General features: G+C 38.2%; 1 protein-coding gene across 1 annotated transcript; it reads right to left on the reverse strand.

Annotated features, from left to right (window-relative positions):
- Positions 1-195: 195 nt before the first annotated feature.
- LOC131968344 (carbohydrate sulfotransferase 11-like) lies at positions 196-22,282 on the reverse strand. The gene is made up of 3 exons (XM_059329176.1): positions 21,802-22,282; positions 9,153-9,232; positions 196-1,656 (listed from the first exon to the last, which is right to left on the reverse strand). Exons 1-3 carry the CDS (start codon positions 21,893-21,895, stop codon positions 811-813), a joined length of 1,020 nt encoding a protein of 339 aa, XP_059185159.1. The 5' UTR covers positions 21,896-22,282; the 3' UTR covers positions 196-810.
- Between the last annotated feature and the right edge of the window lie 1,509 nt (positions 22,283-23,791).

The raw sequence follows: 23,791 nt of genomic DNA on the forward strand, positions 1-23,791 counted from the left end.
ACATCAAGCTTGACTGGACTCTCACAGTAAAAACTACTAGATGACATCTTTGCAACCTTGATTTGTCATTGAAATAAAAGACTCACATTAAAATTGTGACTGCTGTATTCTGAAGGATATCTGCATCTGCATAGCTGTCTTAAAAACCTCTAAACAGCAATATTGAAGCCAATATTCAAACCAATACACAAACTCTTGCTGAAATGCATTTATTTGAAAATTGTGAGAGAAACTATATATCTACTTTGGTTCGTCTTCTGACTTTGTGGACACAGTAATAACACAATAAATAAAGACAATATTATTGTTACACAAAAATCTCTTCCTACAGCACAAAAAATAGTCACAGTTGTCATTGTCTGCGATCAGAGGCACGTTTGGAGACATTCACTGTCTGAAGATTTTAGTACTTTCATTAAGGTACTGCAGATAACATTTGTCGTGCCCACTGACTCCCTTGAGCAGCAGATTACAACCCAAATTAAATTAAACCAAAAGTTTAATGGTATTTCACACTTTCAAATGCAGTGACCGACATCCACTGGATCACTCTTTACAGTAAAATGTAGTTTGTCTTTCTGTAGGCAGCAACTGTCACTTTGTGATTGAGCATCCTACTTGTATCCTGTGTGCAAAGAAGTTCTTCAGTCTGTAAAATGACTTCATTTTGGAGCTCTCATCAGGACACATTTTTAAGAGTACTCGCGGTGTCTGTAATAAGGCCTACACAGAGATAAACATCTCAATAACAGACTTTAAGTCCAAGCTCCGCATGTTCAAATTATGCCATGGATAAGTGATGTCCCAGCCTCATCTAAACTTGAGGTAGGCTGGTATTGAGTAGTTGAAGAGCAGGAAATCCATGCGATAGAGGTTGTACAGTTTCTTCTGGTAGAAGGGGCTGATGTTGTGGAAGAACTGGGCAGCCATGTCTCCTGTAGTTCTGGTGCTCTTGGATGAGGCGGGGAAGCTGACCTGGTCCTCCACCCCGGCCAGCTGAAGCACATAGCGGGAGTCCTGCTCCAGCGTCTCGTATTTACCCACCACATCGTAGTGGATGAGGCAGGGGTGGCACAGTGAGTGCACCCGCTCCCAGTGCTCGTTGAAGGGCTCTTCTCGCTGGGTTGCCGGGTCCACAAGGTAATACACAAACTCCTCAAAGGAGACATCGTTGCCCCTCTCCAGAGCTTCCGGCTGCGGGTCTGGCCTGTGCCGCTGCACTATCTTTGTGCCGTATCGTTTATGAAAAGCAGTATTGTAGCTCCGTGTGAATTTGTTGCGGTATGCAGACACCAGCCGCTCAAAGGGCTCGCGTACAAAGACGAATTTAAGGTAGGAGCGCAGGCGCTGATTAATCTGTGAGGTGGAATACTCCGAAAGGGTGCGGAGGTTCCCTGGGATGTGGGCCTCGTTGGCAGGGATCGCCAGTGGATCTTGTAGGGACCCGGCTGCTCCTGTCAGAACCATGAGTACCCGCTTCCAGTTGGTGCAGGCAACTTTGGGCACGTAGCAGTACAGCAAGCCGTGCTGGTCATCCACAATAACATGCTTCAGGTCCTCGGGGATGAGGACTCTGCGTTTGCGGGTGTAGGAGCGGCAGGCTTCTTCTAACACTTCCCGTCTGCCCTGATGGATCGCCTGTACTGCTGTCTCAACCTACATGGAACAGAGAAAGAAGAAATTAACAGTTAGAAAATGTTTATCTATATGAAAATCTAAAGCTATTACTAGTCTGCTTGGATTTATTTTCATAGTTTTGGCCATTATTCTAAGGTTATGATTATTATTTACATTGTGAGACTATGACAACCAGGCAAAACAGCATTAAAATAATACACAATTACACTGTTTCTTTGCCAACAATACTGATTGCTGATCGTCAATGACATGTTGACGAATATTTTTGCTTTGTTTTGTTACAGCAGCTGGTGGAGCTGTCTTTAAACAGGTCAGTGTCAGTAAATTGTAAAATGTTTTATGGGGATCGTCACTGGGTGGACGCGCAACCTAGGTTATAGTTATAAGTATTTCTATGGCTATAGAGAATGGGCAAAAATTTCAACCAATCACCAAGACTGAACCCAGCCTCAGAAACTGATGGAGGCCAGTTGGCATGCAAAGTTCTATGGTGTTGTTTATTGTATAGTGTGGTTGTGGAGAAGAGGCCCAATTTGGAAACCTTTGCACCCTGTCCATAATTCCAAATGGTGGGCCTGGTTCTAGTCAAGCAGGGTAATAGCACAACCCTTCTTAAAAGTACTACACCCATTTAGCATCGCATTAGAATCAAGAGATTTTTACATGTTTTTTTTCCTTAAAAAACCATTACATTACCCTCAACCAGTGACAGTTCAGTCAGAGATTCTGATGTGTTGTGCTTGTAGCAGTTATGTAGTCATGAGCCCTTCTTTTAAACCTAATTTTTTTTCTTTTCCAAATTTGTAGTCTTCAGCCACTGACTCAAGTGACATCACTTAGGGCAATTTAGCAGACTTACACTAATGGCTTTATACAACTTTTGAATATAGTGTACATGCAATAGCACTCCCTGACATATGTAAGCAGTGATATTAGTGGATTAGGGTTGGTGTCGTTTTTGTGTCAGTTTTAAGGTCAGCCCTTGGAGGCCATATTGAAAATAAACCAAATTCTAGCCAAATGGAGCAGATACCCAGCATTAAACTACAGATAGTTCTCCTCTGGAGGTCTTAATCATGGTCCATCCCTGATATCCGCATATCGCCTGAATAAAATTATGGGTCAGAGAGTTCAGCTTGGCCTCCTCGTGGCACAAACGCCTTATTTACTTCTTTCATTTACTCAGCCTGGCTCACCACTGCAGCGGTCGGAGCCCTGAGTCTCTCAGTTTGACTCAGTGCCTGACACTATGTGTGGCTCTGTGTTTACTGGCAGACATTAGAACATCAAGGATTTGGACTTGCCAGAGAGTCTAGAGCCAACACTGACCCTTCTGACACTCAGCACATGTTTGTGTACATCTTTCCACCTTGGACTTCCCTTCATGTGAACCATATGCATGATTCAGATCATTCTTCTGAGGATGTTAAAATAGTCACCAGGATGCACCACAGGACAAACATGCCTTTCAAAGAGAATACCAAGGGCTTCTTAAGTGTGTTGAGTATGTATACACACGTGTCAAATGTAGAAAAAAGCTGCCAAGATTAATAAGCTAACAATATTCATATGTCGCGCTTTTCATCAAACCAAATGCTTTATAATCTAATAAAGATCCTGCAGATGAAGAGAAAGAGAAGTTTAGACAAAAGCAAATCAGGAAATCTGTTTTATCCTACAATTGGAAATTTGATTAGAACTCTCAACAAAATTAAATTTGAAATTTATAAGTAAGGAGTTATTTGCTTTTCTAGCATGTTTTAAGGTTATATAAAATCCCTCCTTATAGAAGTGTTTAAAGTTGCACTCATCAATATTTTCATATTGCTAACAAATCAAATAACTATGTGTAATCTGAAAGGGTTCATTTGAAGTGACAAAAACCGTGGGGGATTTTCACCCACCTCAGTTCCCCTCCGCTCTACGGTGCATTTTAGCATCCTTCAGCTGATTGTTTTGGTTTAACAGAAACGTTTCCATTCTGGTTAATTTTCACTGTTCTCATCAACATTGTTTTTAGCTGTAGCAGCAGAAAGATGTAATAAGTCCACTGTACACAACCTGCCCATCACCAAACACAAATATACAACATTAGTGGAACATTTTTCTCAGGAGACAAAGCGAATGTTGCTTCCTGTCGACTGGATAAATGAATAGATAAATAATAATAATATGTTCAGTAAATTTACACCTTGTTCCACTGCCCCAAAGTTTCAACAGAGAAAATAATAATGCACCTTTTCAATTAGATATCACTATCAATATTCAATATCAATGTAAGGACCTATGCCATTTTTCCTCAAAAGGACACAGATGATTCATCTTTTATTCCTTTTCATGAGTTATATTAAACTTTCCATCCCTCTCCTCACTCAGTATGTGAAAACTCAATATTTTGGTCCGTTAACTTAAATGACCAGTTGCTCACTCAGTTTTCCTCCTTTTGGGACAATGAACTATTGAAGATACAAGTTAAGTGTCCACTCTGTGAAGACCATGTCAGCGTTGGGGGATGTTTGACCACCAAGGAGAATCTCAGGTCGTATATGGCTGTGTTTTTATGATTAATGGGTTGATGATGATTTAGGAGTAACTATCATTTGATTTTTAAGATGGTCAGATACATTTTTAGTTAAATCTTTGTTATTAACAGCAAAACACCTTGTCATCTACACCAGCATCAAACCTATGATTCAGTTCATCCCTGAGTGACAAGTGATAGTGACAAATATTTTCTGTCTTTGTTTTTCTTTTTCTTTCTCTTTCTTTCTTTCTTTCTTTCTTTCTTTCTGATCCTAGTTTAGTAAATAAATGTACAAAATCTTGTCGTTGTCTGAAATTCAATTTTCCTGCAGAAATAAATGGTCACACAAATGGAGACATAAAATTGAATAATAATGTTTTAACTTTTCAGTCAAAGTTAAACATAAGCCTACGTCAAGTTTAACTATTACTACTATTAACCTCTTTTTTATTAATGAGGAATTTTAAGATTTAATGATTAATCTTAATTTATTTACTTAATGAATTAACTAACTAGCATAATGTTCTCCTACATCAACAAATGTGTTATTGCACTTAAAAAAAATGCCTTTAAATTGAAAGAAAATACGTTCTTTTTAAAAAATCTAACCACTATCCAATTTTCATCATTAATGAAAACCACTGATAAAAGGTCAAAACATTTTTTCAATAATATCTACAGTGGTCCATAGAGCTGCATTTGCTTTATTTAACTGAGTAGGGTAGTAGTAGGGAGGCCATTATCCTCCATTTCTAGCACTTAGCTTTTCACCTATTACCAAGTGCACATCAGAAAAAATACAACATGCATGAGTAAAGGAACAAATTTCATACTGTATTTACATATTAAACATAAACAAATCTATCTCATATAATTTTCCGATCTTTCCTGTTGGGGAAGCATTTAAGTGGAAAGGAACTAAGAAAGTCTCACCAGCAATTAAATGTAAATGATGTCAACTGGAGCTGGTTTGTTTTCTGGCATGCACACCTTCCTTCTCCTCACAGGGAGATTTAACTGGGAACAGCTGCCTTACAGCACTGTGCTCTACGGAGTTACAGAAAGATACAGTGATAATTCAGAGCCCCACCCAGGCACATTTATTAGAGAAAATCCCTGTTCATTTTTCAAAGTAACCTTGCAATAAATTCACCACAACAACCATTCTGTGAGGACACACTATTTTTTAAAAGGCATGTTGAGTTATCTGTGTTTATGAAATATGATATTATTTGATTCAGTGGCGCGATTGTTGTTTTTAAAGTGAGAAACACAGATGCAGACAAACCAAGTGAAATAGGATGATGAATTCAGGGTGGAGGAACAGTTCTCTGCTCCAAACAAGTTCCTCATTAGTCACTGATTTTTCCCTTGAAATGTCAGTGCTATTTAAACACACCCACTGGTATCAGTCTCTAGTTCTTTGCTGGACAGCTGTCCATCAACACTCAGTCAAGAGGCATTACTAATGTTAAATCTTCTTCATCTAACAGTAGATCAGAAGCTTTAAACTGATCTAACAAAGATTTCTAACTTGATTTTTTTTAAATGAAAACATTACTGACTACATAATATATGCATTACTGTAGTTTAAGATAAGCTGAAAGTGATCAGACTGTATTAAATTTCACTTTTAGTGCAAGAAAAAAGTTACCCAAAACATTTTGTTGACATGTTAAGACATTAGGCTTTACAAATGTGTCAACAGTCAGTGCATTACCTCCTGTAGCTGCTGCCCCCGTACTCTTGTCTGCTTCTCCAAGCTCGGGGCATGCTGACCATCATCTACTGTAGGTAATACACGGACTAAAGGATAAGTACCTTATATAATACCAATGAAGAAAATCTGAACAATCCCTATAGACCACACCTGGGCATTGGGCATCCGGCCTGTTGGCTGTCCCTGTCCGGCCTGCATGAGGTTACCCCGAAAATAAGAAATCAATACAACTGCAGTGCTTTTACTTTGAAGGCGATTTACGTATGTGCATGCATGAGTATGCACAGAAATGCATTCAACATAAACACTGAGTTACCTTGTTACCTTGTGAAAAACACTAATTTCTTTTTGCATAAAGTTAATAAACTACTGGTTTACTGTAAACATACATGCTCTATATTGTTTTTGTGGTTTGAATGTATGTTGTGTTTAAAATAAATGCAAAAGTGAGATAACGATTGGAGATTTTACTATTTTTTACTGCTATATTTGAGTTACTCCACATTAACATAGTCTTATCATAACATGTATTCTTGCCAGTAGCAGCTGAAAACCAGATAATTTACTGCATTTTTTAAATGAAGAAATTAATATTGAGCAGCATTTAGTTCAGAGTATTGGTCCGGCCCTCTACAACCTTCACAATATCTCATGTGGCCCCTTGGAAAAAATGAATTGCCCACCCCTGCTATAGACCAATAAAACCTCCCTTCCTTTAAAAATTCCTATCTCCTCCTCTCCAATTAAATGTGTTTTTTCTCTCTGATAGTCTGACAGTTTACACTACTAAATACTGTGTCAACACATTATACCACACCCCAACATCTATTTTCTTTTTTGATAAACAACATTATATAGGACAGTATCCAATAATAATTTGCTTGACACTTTATTGATACTAAGGCTTACTGCAATAATTACTATGTCAACATAGTCTTTTATGGGCATTTGATTATTGTTGTTTGTTGCGTTGAGCCTTGAACAGCAGAGGATAATGAGACTGCCCTTCCCTGTTAAAAACAAGACTAAAGGCGCCAGTACACTGCGTGTCACACAGTCATATAACACTAATATCCCTCTAATACACTTACACTGTAGGAGGCCACTTGGTAATCTTTTCCTTGTGTGCTCACAGTAGACTTTTTAAAGTAGTATTTAAAATACTGCCTCATACTGACTGTTATCAATACATGAAAAATACCTAAAAAATCATGATTTCTCTCTTGCGCTCATCAAATACAGTTCTTAAGTTACTGAGCTCTTAACTGTCAAAAGTCTGACAGTGTCTGTACAAACCTATAAATCCTCCTCAATAAATGTCCCCGGTGTAATTCAACAAAGATGGCTGACCTTTTTTCTGCTGAGTAAAGCTACATCAAAGCAATTGTACTTGACATGAAAAATATCACAAGTATTAAGCCATCACAAAGATCAAAGATGACTGGTGTATCAGCCACTTAGTTACTAAGAGCAGGAGATACTTTTTTAGGGTTCAACTGAGATGGGTTAGATGGTAAGTGCTGCTGATGGATGGACAGATGGATTTAATCTTATTGAATTCAAGGTTCTGATTAGTGAAAGTCATCGATTTATTCCTCTCAAAACTCTATTTACTCAGGTTAATACATGGTGGCTGAGTATATTCCATACATAGTGATCTGGACAGATTTTAAGGGATTTTAAGGTGGCTCGATTAAAAAAACGGGACTAATGGCCGGGCCACATTAACTGCGTGAGCATCATTTTTGCGTGTCATGGAACCAGCTTTTAACTCAACACCTCCTGTTTCACTTTAAAAATAAAACCCTGTAGCAAAGAGGTGGGAATCACCAGAGGCTCCATGATACGATTTTATTGCGATGCCTGAGTCACAATACAGTATTATTGTGATTTTAAGCACTTTGCGATATACATTATATATTGTGATTTAACTGTTAACTGCATTTTGTGTCCACAAAATTTAATTCAATAAAGAATTGTTTTGTCAAATAAGAGAAAAATTCTCAGTGTATTCATCTCACTTCAGTCTTTTTATTTCTCCACAATGAGAGTCAAACCCACAGACTGACCAACAAAGTATTCAGTCAAACTGAACTGAACTGATATCAAACATTAAGCTTCACTGTATTTTTTTGTATGAAACATGAAAAAACTCTGCAAAGTTATTTTTTTAATATTATACCTGTACCTCCGGTATATTCCTCAAACTGAGCCCACTACGGCCTCCAGAAAAAAAAGGCAACAGAATGCTAAATATCGATACTTGAATCAATATAGTATTACTGCGCAAAATATCGGGATACTATGCTGTATTGACTTATTCCCCCACCTACCTCTACTGTAGCAATTCTGAGAAACAGAATCTCTACATTTGTTAACACAGTTTTTTTAAACTGAAATATATGCATGTAGATGGCAGGCTATGCCATAGAAGCTAGCAGCAGAAACACTGTCTGTGTGGACACTGCTTTTGTGCCTGTGACATATTCTACACATATAGGCATTGAAACCACAATGAAATATGTAATTTTGCTAGTAAGATGTCAGTCTTACTTCATTTCACTGTAAAAATAAGTGAGACTCCGAATCTGCTCTAACCAGTTGGCTGCTGAAATAAAAATCTATCAGGTCAGGGGACCACCACATATTTCAGCCACGTCCATGGTAAATCAACACAGTGCAATACCAGAAGTTACATTTGCGCTCCATTAATGCTTTCAAAAATATATATTCTGAAACACTGAATTGTGGTCACATGTTTTCTACCCCTCTGCTGTATGCACATCCTGGACTGTGTGTAAATAAGAAACCTTTCCATAGATTAGACATTTTAACTTCAGTTCCAAGTTAATTTGTAAGGCTCCAGCTTCCTTAAGCAGTAGCATATTAGACCTGCACACAATGTTACAAAAGGCTCTACAACTTGATCAAAATTAAATAGCTGAAATTTCCATAATAGGAAAACAATTTTTGAAAATCTTTAAAATCACCCTACTTAACATTAAACATTTGGCCAAGCTTGCCTGCAGTTTATGCAGTGTGCCTGTTATTGTTTGAGCCTTTCCACGTCTGTTCTACATAACCAGCAGCAGCACCAGGAACACATAAGGAATCAGAATCATACATTGTCCGTCCAAGTACCTTAGGCATGTGTGTCTAATAATCACTTAGAGCTCAAATTGAATTTGCCTACTAAAATATGTACATACTTTCAGCAATAGTTCAGGCTAGGCAAAAAACGAAGAAATACAGTAGTTAGAGAGGACTGACCTGGTCCCCGTCATAAAGCGTCTGCAGAGGACTCCTTCTTGACTTCTGCCCACTGCTTCTTTCACTGACCGGCTCTGAGGCTGAGGAAGCAGAACACATCTGTCATGAAATCTGACTGAAACAGCCTCCAAAGCAAATATATGTTAAGTAAGGCAACAATCAAACACTTACTGTACATTCAACAATGTATATTTAACAATGCACACAGAACCAAAATACAAGAAAAAGAATAAAAGTTGGAGGACAAGAGAATAAATGATAATAAAAATAAGCACTAACTGACCATCACGCCAAATATTATAAATGCAGTTTGGGGAATTAACTAAATGATATTTAATGAATAGATCAACTTGGTCAAACAAGTCCTCTTACAACAATACCAAAAGTCTATCTTTTTAATATCCAACACCCCCTGTAGGTGTGGAAGATGGCTGTAAGATGCATGCACCTATTAATAATGAACACGACAGGGTCACAAAGATTGACTATGCTACTATTTTCACACCACAAATGCAGGTCAGGATTGGAATCTGAGTGACATAAATGAAAACAACACATTTTGAAAATCCTCCTATCAAGTCTTTAGGTAGCAGAGATAGATACTGTGTGGTGTACCACTTTAACACTAGAAAAGAGTAGATGTAGAACAGTAGAAACTGCTGTAACACAGAGAATAAACCTTTTCCTGGGAACAATAATGACAATTTTATTGGTTTGTTATTGCCACAGTTTTGTCTGCTCCAGTGCTCTTGAAATGGTAGATAAAAACAGGCTGTGGCAGGCCAGCACATATCATTTTCTATATTTAAATAGTAACTTTTGTCAGACTCTGTGGCTTTGACAGAAACAGAAAGAGAAGCCCAAGGACCTAGATAACGTCTGGGTATGTTGAGAAGTATTGTTAGATGAACTTTCACACCAGCATCAGACTGCACAACTTTGTAACTGAATGCAGTGGAAACTTCCCTTCAGTAGAGTTAGGTTTACCTTAAATGTAATTTACAACATAATGTGACATGACCTTTATAAAAAAGTTGGTATCTACCAACGTTTTTAGGGTTGCTTACCATTTAAAGAAGGTTTGCAACTGACTTCTGGAAAAAATAAAATGCACTGGTAATATTTTGTTTGCTGTTGCAGAACAGAAGAAATGACTTGTGTATATCATTTTAAATTAAATTAATAATTCACCATTTGGGGTGCTTATTTGTTTCCTTAAAGTCTCAGACAGAATGGTCTTGATTTTTTTCATGTGGCTCCCAATAAGAACGTTTTTAAATGTATTGGTATATTTCCCTAAAATGCAGACCTATTCTTTTTACTTAACGTTTTATTGTAGCATTCAGGTTTCCTTAGAGCAGCACAAATGTTTCCTCTGGCAGATTTGCCAATATCAGAGACACATTGCCTTACATTATCAGTCAAAAATGGGAGACTGCCTCATTGATTCAGCAACTTCTTTCAATGCTTGATTATTTTACAGAGACTGATAATGTGACCAAGATGCCAGAAACTGCATTTATTAATAATTTTACACACAGCAGAGTTTGCCTCCAAACATGAACATCCCCTGTGTGAGGATTTAACGAATCTAATCCATTTTAAACTAGAATTTATAATTTAATATAGTTTTAATCTAATACTGAACGTTACCTCATTGTGTTTTTATATCTTTATTAAAGCAACACTTGATTGATAAGAGATAACCCAGCACCAACAAGAAAGCTATTCAGGAAATTGTCTGGCTCTGTCCCGAAGGTCTACTGCTGCCATTTACAATAAATTAAATATGACTCATTTTCCTGAAATCCTACCTTTTCCTATTATCTTCTGTGTGTATTACTGAACAGAGGCAGTACAGCCCAAGCCAATTATAGATGAACATGTGAGTCTTGGACAGACAGGCAAAAATCCTGTGCTTGAGGCGAAATACTTGAAAAGTAAAAAACACGTTTCTGAGTATGCCTTACCACTGTGTAAATAATACAACCCCAATTCCAAAAAAGTAAGGACACTGTGTACTACCTAAAAAAGACAATGTCAACAGAAAGTGTCCCCGATTGAGCATTAGATATCTTCAATGATATTTAAATTAAATTTATGTTGCAAAGGATTTGCAAATCACTGCACTCTGTTTTTATTACATTTTTTAGAATCAGGGTGGTAAAATGCAGTAAATATGTTCAAAGAGCTGCATGTTGGGAATCAGCAAGCACCTCAATGCTGAGTCAAGGAGCAAAACTTATGACTGTCATTCTGCAGTGTCATTAAAAAGCTAATATAAAGTCTCATTAACTTCAGTATGTTTTTAATGCTTTAATGCTGTTTTTAATCCATATTTTCTCTGTACTTAACGCGGCCATTAAAAGTCATATGTGATCTGTATGCAACTGAATTTACAAGTACATGGGACTTAATGCTAATTAGTAGCATTAATTCAATTGCCTAATCACATTAAGAAAAAGATGAGCTGACACAATACTGAAACTACAGGAAGACTCAGCTGAGTGAATAGTAGTGTGTGTGTGTGTGTGTGTGTGTGTGTGTGTGTGTGTGTGTGTGTGTGTGTGTGTGTGTGTGTGTGTGATTTCACACTGTGGTGTGATCGGGCCAGTCATGTGTGCCAAGCAGCTTATGAGCTGTAAACCCACTGACACACTCATGGTGGAGACAGCCAGTAATACATGTACAGTACTGAACGTGTAGTTATGACCAAACTCCAAAGGCATAAATAATATGTGAGGGATATAAAGTTGCTTTGGAACAGTCTCCCTCCCTCACTGCGCTCAGTAGATTCTATTGTCACTTTTAGAAGCCAACTGACGACATTTTTATTTGTTCAGGCTTTTGATTAATTGTTTCGGGACTGCTATGGTTGTTTAAATTGCTGTTGTTTCAGTCTTTTAAAACTTGTATGTACATTTTTATGTTATGTGTATGATTTTTATGTGAAGCACTTTGTGACTTCTGTCTGTGAAAGGTGCTATATAAATAAAGTTTACTTACTTACTTACTTACTTACAACATACGTAAAATGTATGAGTGTTAATGAACCAACCCCACCAACTACATATCATACACTGTGGGCAAATCAATTATTGCCAACTGTTTTTGTATCCATCAAAGTAGTCACCTTGGTGCTATGCAATCCAATAATTAACCCATTTAAGCCGGGAAAACATTACCGCATTTCTACCATTAAAAAAAAAAGTGAGTGAGTGCTATTGTAGAGAACTGCTAACATGCTAAACAGTTAACACTAGCTCCTGGGGTGTCTCTTTTCTTCTATCTGGGCTTCTTCTAGTACAACATTTTATTCAATATAAAGAAATTGAAAAGGAAACTACAGCCCCCCAAGCTAGCAAGCTTGCTACAACATGTGAGTCTTGAACAGACAGGCAAAAATAGAGCTAGCAAGCTTTCTAACGGTCAGTTAGGCTAACCAAATCAGCTTAGCTTGGTCACTAACAAAATACTAAGTTCACACAGTTCATACAAAAGATAAAGGAAATTGAGGAGCTTTATACTTCGACGTTATACTCTGACTGAAATGTATTAACAGAGAAAGATGACACACAGCTAATAAGCTTTGATGGCTTCCCCGATTTTGAACTTTCCAGCCAATCCTTGAAGGTCAGGACCTACACAATAGTTGGCTATTAATCAATGGCACAAATTCACAAGTCAAAGTTCACAAAAGTTGAACTTCGGACATATTTACGCAAACAAATTCAGTATTTGTTGAAATGTAGTTTATTCAAGGGCTCTATTGCTGCTTGGATTGCTGGTGTGTCTCTGCCTTTATGTTAATCATTCAACGTGTGAATGCGATCCAAAATTAAGCCTTATTACTGAAATGGACAGAGATAGAGATGCTGCTGCCAAAGGAAGTTTTTGTGCTCTGTCTAAAGCTGCCACAGTGAGGGGAGCATTCTGCTACAGTACACTGATTTATTGACCTGTTTTCTAAACACATCACCACTTCCTTCTGGAAAACTACCAGTGATTCACCAACACATTTACAACATGACCACTCCCAAAGCCATATTTTCTACCCATTTTAAATGAAACACCAGTCTGCAGAGGTAATGTCTGAAATTATTTTGGAACTGACAAATGCCTGGCCGACTGTGAGTGTTTCTGCAACAAGCTGAGATGGCACATTGACTGGGCTGAAAGAGTGCATTGTGTGTCATCTCTCATATGGCATTACTCAGCATGACTGAACATTTATAATCCAAATTTTGTTAAGTTTTTTTTCTAAAAAAAAGAGTCAGCTCCAAAATATCAATGAATAAAGTGATTGTCTTGGGGAAAAAAAGCTGGATATCGGGCAAAACAGAATGAGCATTGTGAAGAAGTGGGAGAGAAAAAAACTTGTATTTCTGATGCTTGAAGCAGAGAAGAAGTATCTCCAAATGTGACAAAATGCTGCAAACTTTTACAGCTATGGACTCAAAGAATGGGCTTTTCTCACCAAACACTGTCCCAGCTGTAAGCCTAAATTCCTCCACTGAGGAGATTCACCAACCCCACCTAAAGCCCAATCAAAGGAAGGAGTACTCCTGTTGGTTTAACCCTGTCTAGACCCAAAACCCTGCAGCATTCCTCCTGGTTTGCACAGAACCGAGGGCTTCGGAAATGCAAAATATAGAAAGGCTGATGTGTGTTCCTCCTGTCCAGGCCATAAACGGAGCTCTGTGTTTAGGTCCCACTGGGAAATCTGGGGCCCCCTCCCCCCTCCTTGGCCTCTCCTGCCAAAGAGCAGCTTTACTGAGAGACACACTGTACAAGGGAAAGCCTGATCCTTTTAGGCCACAAATGTGTGTCTAAAGGGTGTTAGTGAGGAGGCATGTGGGTGGTGTAGTGTCTGTTTATGGAGTCTTCGAATAATGTATGAGTTATGAGTATTTCTGTTTTTGTTCAGAGACAAAGGAAATGTTAAGTTGGCTAACTTTAGTATCCAGTTGCATGTTGCAGCAAACCTGCATTTAAATAGTTGCAAGTGCGAAAATCTCTCTGCAAGCTGACAGGGTGATGATAAAAACTAGCATATTCAGCTGTTAGATAAGTGGCACAAGCTGTCTCCTTTGCTCTTTTCAGATCCTCTCCAATGTTGAAATTATGAACTAAAGAGTTGATTGACCGCCACACTCTGCTCTACACTGTCAAGAGTCATATGCCCATTCCTATTTCTGTTCACTGAAAACCAGGACGTTGCACACTGCAGACTAAGAGAGTCTACAGCCATGCTAGCAGCTCTGTAAGGACGTACTCAGGCACAGTGGTGCTTTGAGCTAAACGCTAATGTCAACATGCTTAAGTTTAGGATGTCCCTTATGTCCCCAAGACTCAGTAATGGGTAGTGATGTAAAGTTTCATCACAATACAATCTGTTCTTTTTTTAAAAACAAGAATACATTTAAAGTGGCAATTGTAAAATAAAGGTGTATCTTCAAAATTATGATATCTCTTCATATTTTTACTTTGATAATGGATCATTTTTAATTCATTGATATCAGGGGATAAAGGTTTTTTTGGTATGGGCTGTTTTGCTATATTGAGCTTAAGTTGATCCTTTTTGTTGGTGTTTGTACGCTTTCACGCACAACTCTCCACTATCTGTCTCTCCTCGACTCTGCTGAGCTTGTGTGTGTAAGAGCAGGGCTGAGCTGCACCCGCTAAGAAACACTAAACATCATAAATGAGAAGAACGCAGTATGACACTGTTATTTAGATTATTTACCTAATTTATGTGCACTTGTTTCATTTCAGCCCAATCTCTTGCATTTTGCTGTCATCTATGGTGATTGCACATATGTATATGTATTTTGTAAGATATACAAAAATAGTTTTAAAACAAACAAATATTGAAGCTTCAGTATGCAATTCTGGAGTCATTCCCAGGTCATCAAATATCAGTGCTTATCAACCTAAATCGATGATATTTCACGGATGAGAATTAGATTCAATCTTGCATACTGTATCTTTAAGGAACAGCTTTGATGCATTCATTCTTTTCGTAATGAAATAATGTCAAGCATATTGATTTAAGTGTACTTGAAGAATGCACTGTGAAGCTGTATTATCTAGTATTGGATCAGGTTTCAGTATTGATAGATACACAGTATAAAAGAAATGTGTGGCAAAAACAATCTTGCCAGTGGCTTTGTAGCCCCTTTGCCATCTGTAAATTGACTCGTGTAGTGATTTTCATCAAGTGGGAGATATTGTGGGTGAGATCTCCAAAACGGAAGTACAAGGAGGATGACTTAAAGTGTGGTTTTAAGAGAAGCCACAGCTAGGAAACTGTACAAAGACAAGTTGCTACATAAGTACAGCTGAGGCTGATGGGTATGGCATTACTTGTGAAGGTATTTGGTCATAAACCAATGTAGTGGACCAACTGAAATGGCTGGTGGCACTAGATGACAAATTAGAGGATCATCAAAGCTATCCTGAATGGAAAATAAATATTTCTGTCAAACTTGAAAGCAATCTAGTGGACATTTGTCCATACTTACTGTCCTTACTTTGCAAACAGTGTGTATATAAAGCATAAACTAAGCTGGTCAACATAGTCAATTTCAATATCACCAAATTCACTGGTTGTATCTGGGAACAATGAATATCTGTAACCAATGTATCAAGCAGTTATTGGAACGGACAATTCCATACTTTGCCCTAATGGTGGAACTAGAAAGAGTGAGAGGATCACCATTAGTCATTAGGATTCATCCCCTGGGGACCTTGACTGTCTGTATCAAGCTTCATTGCAATCTATCTGAGATTTGTCAAGATATATTTCAGTCTGGACCAAAGTTTTGGATTGATTGACTGCTGTTAGTGTGGCTAACCATGCAGCAGAGCAGCCAACAGACTTTAGTAAAACAACAGAATTCTGGAGAGTGGAGGTCTCATGTGGCTATATCAACAGTGAAGGGACACAACCGCAAATCAAGTCACTTGAGGATTTCAGCTCTGAAAGCAGATGGTTTCAGGAAATGTAGAGCAAAAACATGCTCCGGGGTAGTTGTTGAATCATCAGCTCCTGCAGCTCTGCGTCATTAATATGCAGCTGGCTGGAGGGGAACAAGTTGGAACAGCAGGGCCACAATGACCTGTCATAAGATGGCCCCAGATCGCTGAGCATCTGACAGCAGTTAGGACACTGAACAGACTTCAGCTGGCAACTGCAGGATATAAAGATAATGTCACACTGTTCCTTTGTGGATGTTCTGTTTTTAATTAGACAGTGTTGCATCCACAAGTCTTCATAAGACTTTAGGGACCAAGACTGATGCCAAGTCTGAATTATGTCAAAAAAAGCCCTGGAGCACATTTGGTTAGTGCGCTGCAGGTGCTCCAATAAAGCTAAAGTGCTGAACAGATCATTTTTTAAGACTCCTTTAGGGCTTAAAGTCAAGCCTAGACATGGAAGGTATGAAGTGGGGGTACCTCTGCAGGACAGGTATAATGACTGTAGCCCAAGGACCAAAACAAAAGTTTCAGGTACAGCTTGTAATTAAATGCAAGAACTAGATACCTGATAACCATCAGCTCACATCTGTATCTGCACATGTTACCTGGCAACATATAAGTGTTCATGGGTTTTCTTTTCAAGGGGCTGTACAGGGGAAGATCCTGGCAATGCTATAAAACATACCGCATTCCAGACCTTGCTCCCCCACACAGCTTTCTCCCTGCTCAGTCTTTCTGTCTTTGTACTTTATAGAGAAACAGCTGCCCTTGTAGTAAAGATACCACACTTACGAAGAAATGCTCATCTGAAAGAGTCGTGTCTTGTGGAACAGAGTCAATTTTCAAAGACTGGCAAAAATCTCCCAGAGAAAACCAATATCTCTTGTAAAAGGGCGGATCACTCTATAAATACCAAGATGCACTGTCTTGAGGCAAGAAATGGATCTGAATTGGAAACAAGTGAAATGATGCCAGACCAATGGGCAGATTTTGTACTTTTTGAGTAAAACTGACATATGGGGTAAAAAAAAAAACATATCATGCCTGGTTAAAATGGTCAGTTTTTGCAATGTGGGAGGCATCTCATGTTCTCTTAAACTACTGTTTCCATTTTGTGTCTATGACAGTGCAGCATGTACAGTAAGCCCAATTTGTATATATGTAATTATCCTAAATTTAGATTTGTGCTGTCAATTCTGTGTGCAAAAGGACTACAATTCAATCACATTATAGTTTGACATGGTGTAACTGTGACTTGGCAGTGCATTCCTTTGTTGTGTGGCTGCTCTCTTGCAGCTTTATATAGTCTTTGAACAAACAATATGACCTTTACCCCAGATGGAGCAACAGAGGGAAGGTGAAGGTGTTCTAAATGCAAATAGAACAGACAGGCAGCATATCTGAAACCAATTTAAACTGACTTAAAACTGACTTCTAAACTAACAGGCAGATTTAATGCCTGAAACATGAGATGTATTCCATGTACATTCAAGCTTCTCAACACCATAAACCAGAGGGAAAATAATATATTTCAGATGTTTTACCCTTCACTTACAGTCATGGAAAAAATATTAGACCATTGTTTTATTTAATTTCTTGTTCATTTTAATGCCTGGTACAACTAAAGGTACATTTGTTTGGACAAATATAATGATAACAACAAAAATAGTTTGTAAGAGTTTAATTTAAATGCTGATATCTAGACATTTTAAATGGTTTTCTTGGTAATAACCAAAATCATTATATAGGAAAAAAAACATGGAAAACGGAGATGAGTTTTTATGGTTCCTTTGTGCAAAATCAGAGGTTCTCGAGGGACAAATTCTGGTATCGACCACGGGTGATTTGGACATAACGAGTCTTTTGGTGGATATTCTTTATAATCCTCCAGGTATGTATAAAATAAACAGTATATTATGTGAAAATGCTGCTCATATAACAGCCACAAATATTGTCATAGACCTTGGTAAAAGCATGTAAAAAATAAAAAGTCTTAATTAGGGCCCTACTTGAGAATATTTTCTACTGAATAATTGCTAATTATCTTGTGATTCCTGACATTAAACCTGCAATAGTTGATTTTTTGGGCCACAAGCTGAAATGCAACATTGACATGACATATGAAATATGACCTTTTAAGATGATATGGAAATCTATTTACCAGTGGCGGGCGGTGCATTTCACACTTAGGCCTTCAGTGATGTCCAACTTAGTCAATAAATACCTTTCATTATGCCAGCATTTATAACACCAGGACTGGAGAGTAGTTAGAAACACACTGAAGCACTACTAGGCATTGCATCACCTCAGTTGTGTACAAAATGGGCTGTTATCCGGCGCATTTTAAAAGTCAACAATAGCCTACCGCATCAGCAATTAAAACATATCTGATATGCTACTGTCAAAACTTGAAAATAAAAGGGTCTTTAAAATTATCTTTCCAAAAAGTTTTATTAAATGAGTCCACAAAGAATATGCAAGCTTTAACAAGATTGCACAATACATTGCAAAATCGCAGTTTAATATCAGAAAGACACTAACAAGACGGCCATACTTTGGCGACAGCGACACAATAAACAAGTCTCTTTGTGAAAAAACTTTTTCATGTCAAAACGTGACATATCACGACTTTCTGTGACCTGTTGCTTTGAGTACAACCACACAGCTGCGCCAATGCGCCAGATTATTTACATACCGCTAACAGTCCCGGGTGTGACTCTGTTGATCTGCATAGCCCTGCCGTGGCTCAAACTAGTAAGTATCCATATCCAATCACAGGACGCGTAAATGTCACGTTCAACGTGAGGCCAGCTAGAGGGCCTTACTGACACAACTCGTGATCTGATTGGCTATCGCAACTATCTATCAACTGTATTTGCCCGTTCACTTACAGTGCACAGACGCCCGCATTGTTGATTCTGAAGGCCCGGGCAGATTTCATACAGCCTGGCAACATAAGATAGCTAAATTCTGATTGGATAAAAACTCTAACCTAAAAACAACAGCACTGGAAGGAGCATAATATGACATGAGGAGAATATGAATACTTTTAGATATTTAGGGAAAGTAAATGAAAAATTAAATTAACCTTTATCATAATCATGATCATGATTTCTGGTTATGTTAGGCCAGCAGAGAAGGCCTTGCTGGCCCTGACGGCCCACCACTGCTATTTACACATCCAGCAGTTACGGCACAACATTATCATTCATTTAGAGCTCTGTCTCTGGCACCTGGTGAATTAGTGTGTCTACACAGGAGATGTTTCAGCAAGTTTTCAGTCTCACATGCTTCTGACGGAACAGATACATTCTATTTCAATGAAGATGTCCAGAAAGCTTGCATTTTACTCACTAATAATCAATAATCGTAAATGCAACCCAGTAACTACAGTGATCGTGTGTTGAACTCTAAGCACTGCCAAAACGCAGGTGACCTACACTCAGTACTGTGAATGAATCCTGTGTGGACACAGATGGAGGACTGAAGCTGCTGCTCTGGTAGTGTGCTGCTTGTGCTCCACTATGTTCACCAGCTAGTTTAGCTAACAGCCAAACATGGAGCTTTGCCAACATTGAGAATGAACCACACAGTAAAGAGTCTGACTATACTGTATATAAGCAAGCTTCCACTTATTTTGTAAGGATATGCAAATGAATGCTCTCCCTCTGTCTTATGGGAATCTCCTGTGCCACAGACCTTTTTACAACACACACTTTGACTTGTCATAGCAGGAAAAGCACAGGTGTGAGTAATAAGTCCCATTTAGTGATGATAGCCGCAAACATGCACATCCAGGCCTGAAAGCTGCAGCCGCTGGAAATGGCATTAATTACACCTGGGTTTTTCCTGCCATTATATTTAATAATTTCTTCTGTGAAAAGGGCATTTTCTTATGAGCTGCAAAGAATGGCCAAATACTGACAACAGTAGGCCACGTTTCAATATTTCCATTGCAAATATAATAGAGTATAATATAACATTAAGGCAGGATTTTCCTATAAAAATCAATGTAGAGAATAATTCAAAAGTAATACTGGGGTAATAATGGGGTTTGTTTTCAGTTCCATTGAGTCGTGGAGGAGGGGCCATGTTTGATGTTTTGTTTACAAACAGTACAAAAATTCCTGCATAGTATGCCTTTAAATTCTGATCTAAAACTTTTAAAGTTCCTCCATCAAAAGCAAAGAGAAAGTGATGTGCTAAATCCATGTATAAAACAGAGGAGGACAATTCAGGTAGCCACACTGAACCAGCTACTTAAAATTAAACATCTTCTCAAAAAAAAAAAAAAACACACACAGATGAGCAGTGTACAACCATCCCACGGATTGAAGGTGTTTTATTTAATCTTGAGTGCTTCTAATCGCCCTTAAACTTACTTTAGAGGTGTAACAGCACATTTCAAGCAAATCATTTTCAGGAGTATGATAGGATGGACTCTGTCTCCATAAGAGGCTGGTCTAGCATAGATTCCCAATTACTCTAAGCAGTCTTTGCCATGTCATGTCTTACATCACACATATAGCCAGAACTGACTGACCTCTCTTAAAAACCCAAATTCCCCTCACAGTATGGGCTATATAAGCTTTTTTGGCCCACGATATAGCTTGGCATGTCTGAATAGGCCATTGTATGTGGCAGAGAGGGACCTGAAGCGGTGGAAACAGATCTCTGTGAGGGCCAACTCCGCTACCAGCCAGCTGCAGCCTCTCCCAGCCTTCCTCCACGTAGCGGAGGAAATACTCCACTAATCAGTTTGGTAATTAATTTGTTCCCCCACCAAGGTTTGTGGTTCACGGGGAAGTCCAGACACTGTGAGTGTACAAAGATGAGCATGATGGTAGGCAGAGAGGACATACTGTACTAAAAATGAGTAACACACAGACACAGAAATTCCTTGATTATGATATGAATGGCTAAAAATACTTCTTTGATTTTCTCCTTTCAGGCACACTTGCAACAGATTATTGCAGTGCCTTAGAGTACTGACAGTGCATGACATGAATGGATTCCATTATGACATATGGACATAACATGAGTGAGCCAGCAAGCCTGCTGCACCGTGTACTACTGAGTTCAGACCAACAGTCCACACTCTGTTAGACAACATTGACATATGATACCCCCTTTTTTACCATACAAATAATATTTTTCAAATGTCCAAAATATGCTCTAAATGATTGCAATCTATGTAGATAATTATAGTCCCTGAAAAATAAAGGCTACAATACCTCATGGGACCTTCCTTCGCATTTAGATCCTATAACTATTACTTTAACAATCTATTGTTTTAGTAAAGTTTGGATATGTCTACTATTCTTACATGCAGGCTATGTTAATAAACTCTGAAAAAGATATATTTACTTGTGAATAACTTGCAGACTTGACCGAATTTCCCTTCGGGGATGAATAAAGTAATCTATCTATCTATCTTATTGATGGAGGTGTGGTTATAAACTGATGGAATTAACAGTAAAAAAAGAAAAAAAATACATAGCTTAGACTACATGACTTTCTTCACTACTGCGGAGCATTACATTTGCATTGTTTTATTTTAGAAGAAGAAAATAAATGATTTAAAGAAAATAGCCTAAAATACTGAAGCTCCAGATGTAGGCTGTTTTTTGCTCAGTTGTAAAGCTGATAAAGAAGAATTTGTGCTCACCTGGCTTTAGACTGCTGTTAAAGTAGAGGATGACCATAATGAAACATCCCAGGCATAAGGCAAAACCCGTCCGAGTCACTTTGGGTTTCCTCATCCTGAGTATTTGCAAACGACCAAGAAGCCGAGCCAAGCCCTTGTTCTGACGGCGGTGTCTACTTTATCACCGATAAGAGCATCGATCCGGCTCGCTCACCTCTGCTGCTGCTTATCTTCCTGTACATCCTTGGATGTCCAGTATGGAAGACGCAGCGGTTGAGAAAGGAAAAGGCAGAAACAACCGAGCCAGGCTGCAGCCAGGCTGCAGACTCCGCTGCTCTGCCGTATCGCACAGTTACCGTAACGTGAATGTGCGCCGGTTCAGGGAAACTGGAACAGACTGCATTACTGTCAGTGTAGTCCGAGCAGGGGCCGCCGGTCTGTTTGTGTAAGGGGGGTAACAGCGTCTTTCCAAACGTTTGGTTTACATGTTAACCCCTTTCTCCCCAAACACAAGCAGCGCCTTGACAAATCTGGTCGAGCTGTAGGCTACGTTTAAAAAAGACTGAAAGTTCCGGTTCGACCTTTCAAGGTAAAACTCTATAGGACTCATACTTATCGTCACCCTGTTAAAATAATCGCCTAACTCGTTTTTTAAAGTTTTGCAGGAAACACAAAAAACTTCACCAAAAGTGTAACATATGACATTTATTGATCATTTCACTCAAAAAGGATGTAACAAAGGATGGCTATTGGCATAGTAATAACACTGTGTGTAAATTATGTAACTTAAGAGAAATAAATGACTTAGGCTATTTTTAGAACATGCCTTTGTGACTTAAGCAAGATATGGTAACACTTTATTTTGAAGGTGTCTACATAAGAGTCACACAAGCCTGTCAGAAACATGACATGACAAGTATCATGAGCATTAATGTTACTTCAAAGTGTCATTTATGTTCATGACACATCCCATGTCATGTTTATGTCACTCTTATGTAGACACCTTAGAGTAAAGTGTTACCAATATTAGTGTGACCAATAAAACACTGATAAACTAAACTGATAACTAAACAATCTCCCTCTAGCTCTTCTTTGCTGGGTTCTTATCTGATGCCTGTGAATGTGGCAAATTGTCAAAGAAGTGATGATCTTAAAGGGGTAAACTCACATGATCTGATCAACTGAAGATGTAGGCGATTTTACCATAGGTGGCCGGCGTCATGAGGACATGATTTAGGCAAAAAAAAACAATTTTGACAAAAAATGACTTAGGCGATTATTTTACCAATAAATAAATAATAATAATAATAATAATAATAATAATAATAATAATAATAATAATAAATTAATAAATAATAAAAGAATAATAACTAATTCCTGAGAATGTATTTCTTTTTAAGAAATATTTAAAATAATTAACAGAGCTAGTCTGTCTGATCACCACGCACCAAATAAAAACAGGTCAAAGTCGAATCAAATTTTTTAGAATCTAATTTTTTTAATATTTAATATTTTTATTTGAGTAAGTATGATTGATTGTTTATTAAATTTAAGTTTGTAGTAAAATAAAACACCCAGATTTCTGTTCTGGGTCCTGATCCAGTCACATACAGTCCATACGTACCTGATAGACCATGCAACACAACTCTTGGTACAGGCCTATATGCTATACTGCAACTCTCTACTGGCAGGTCTCCTTACATCCACTTTCAGAGCCGTCACCATGTGGCTCAGATCTCTCTACTGGCTCCCAGTTGCTGTCAGCATCAAATTCAAAACTGACAAAACAAGCAACTAAAAACAGCTCCCGCTTACTCATTGTTGTCTTCTTAAGAGATCCTTGCTTTTTTTGTCTGAAGTCTGAGGTGTATGTCAGAAGAATTTGTGGGATGAAAGCACCTGCTAAATTAAAATGTAACATTGTTATATGTATAGAACCTAAGTGAGAAGAGGAATACTTAGTGGACGGGTCTAGATCTATGATAATGGCTTTTAATTCATCTGAGTTTAA

This window comes from Centropristis striata, chromosome 3, assembly GCF_030273125.1.
Source record: "Centropristis striata isolate RG_2023a ecotype Rhode Island chromosome 3, C.striata_1.0, whole genome shotgun sequence".
Classification (NCBI taxonomy): Eukaryota; Metazoa; Chordata; class Actinopteri; order Perciformes; family Serranidae; genus Centropristis; species Centropristis striata.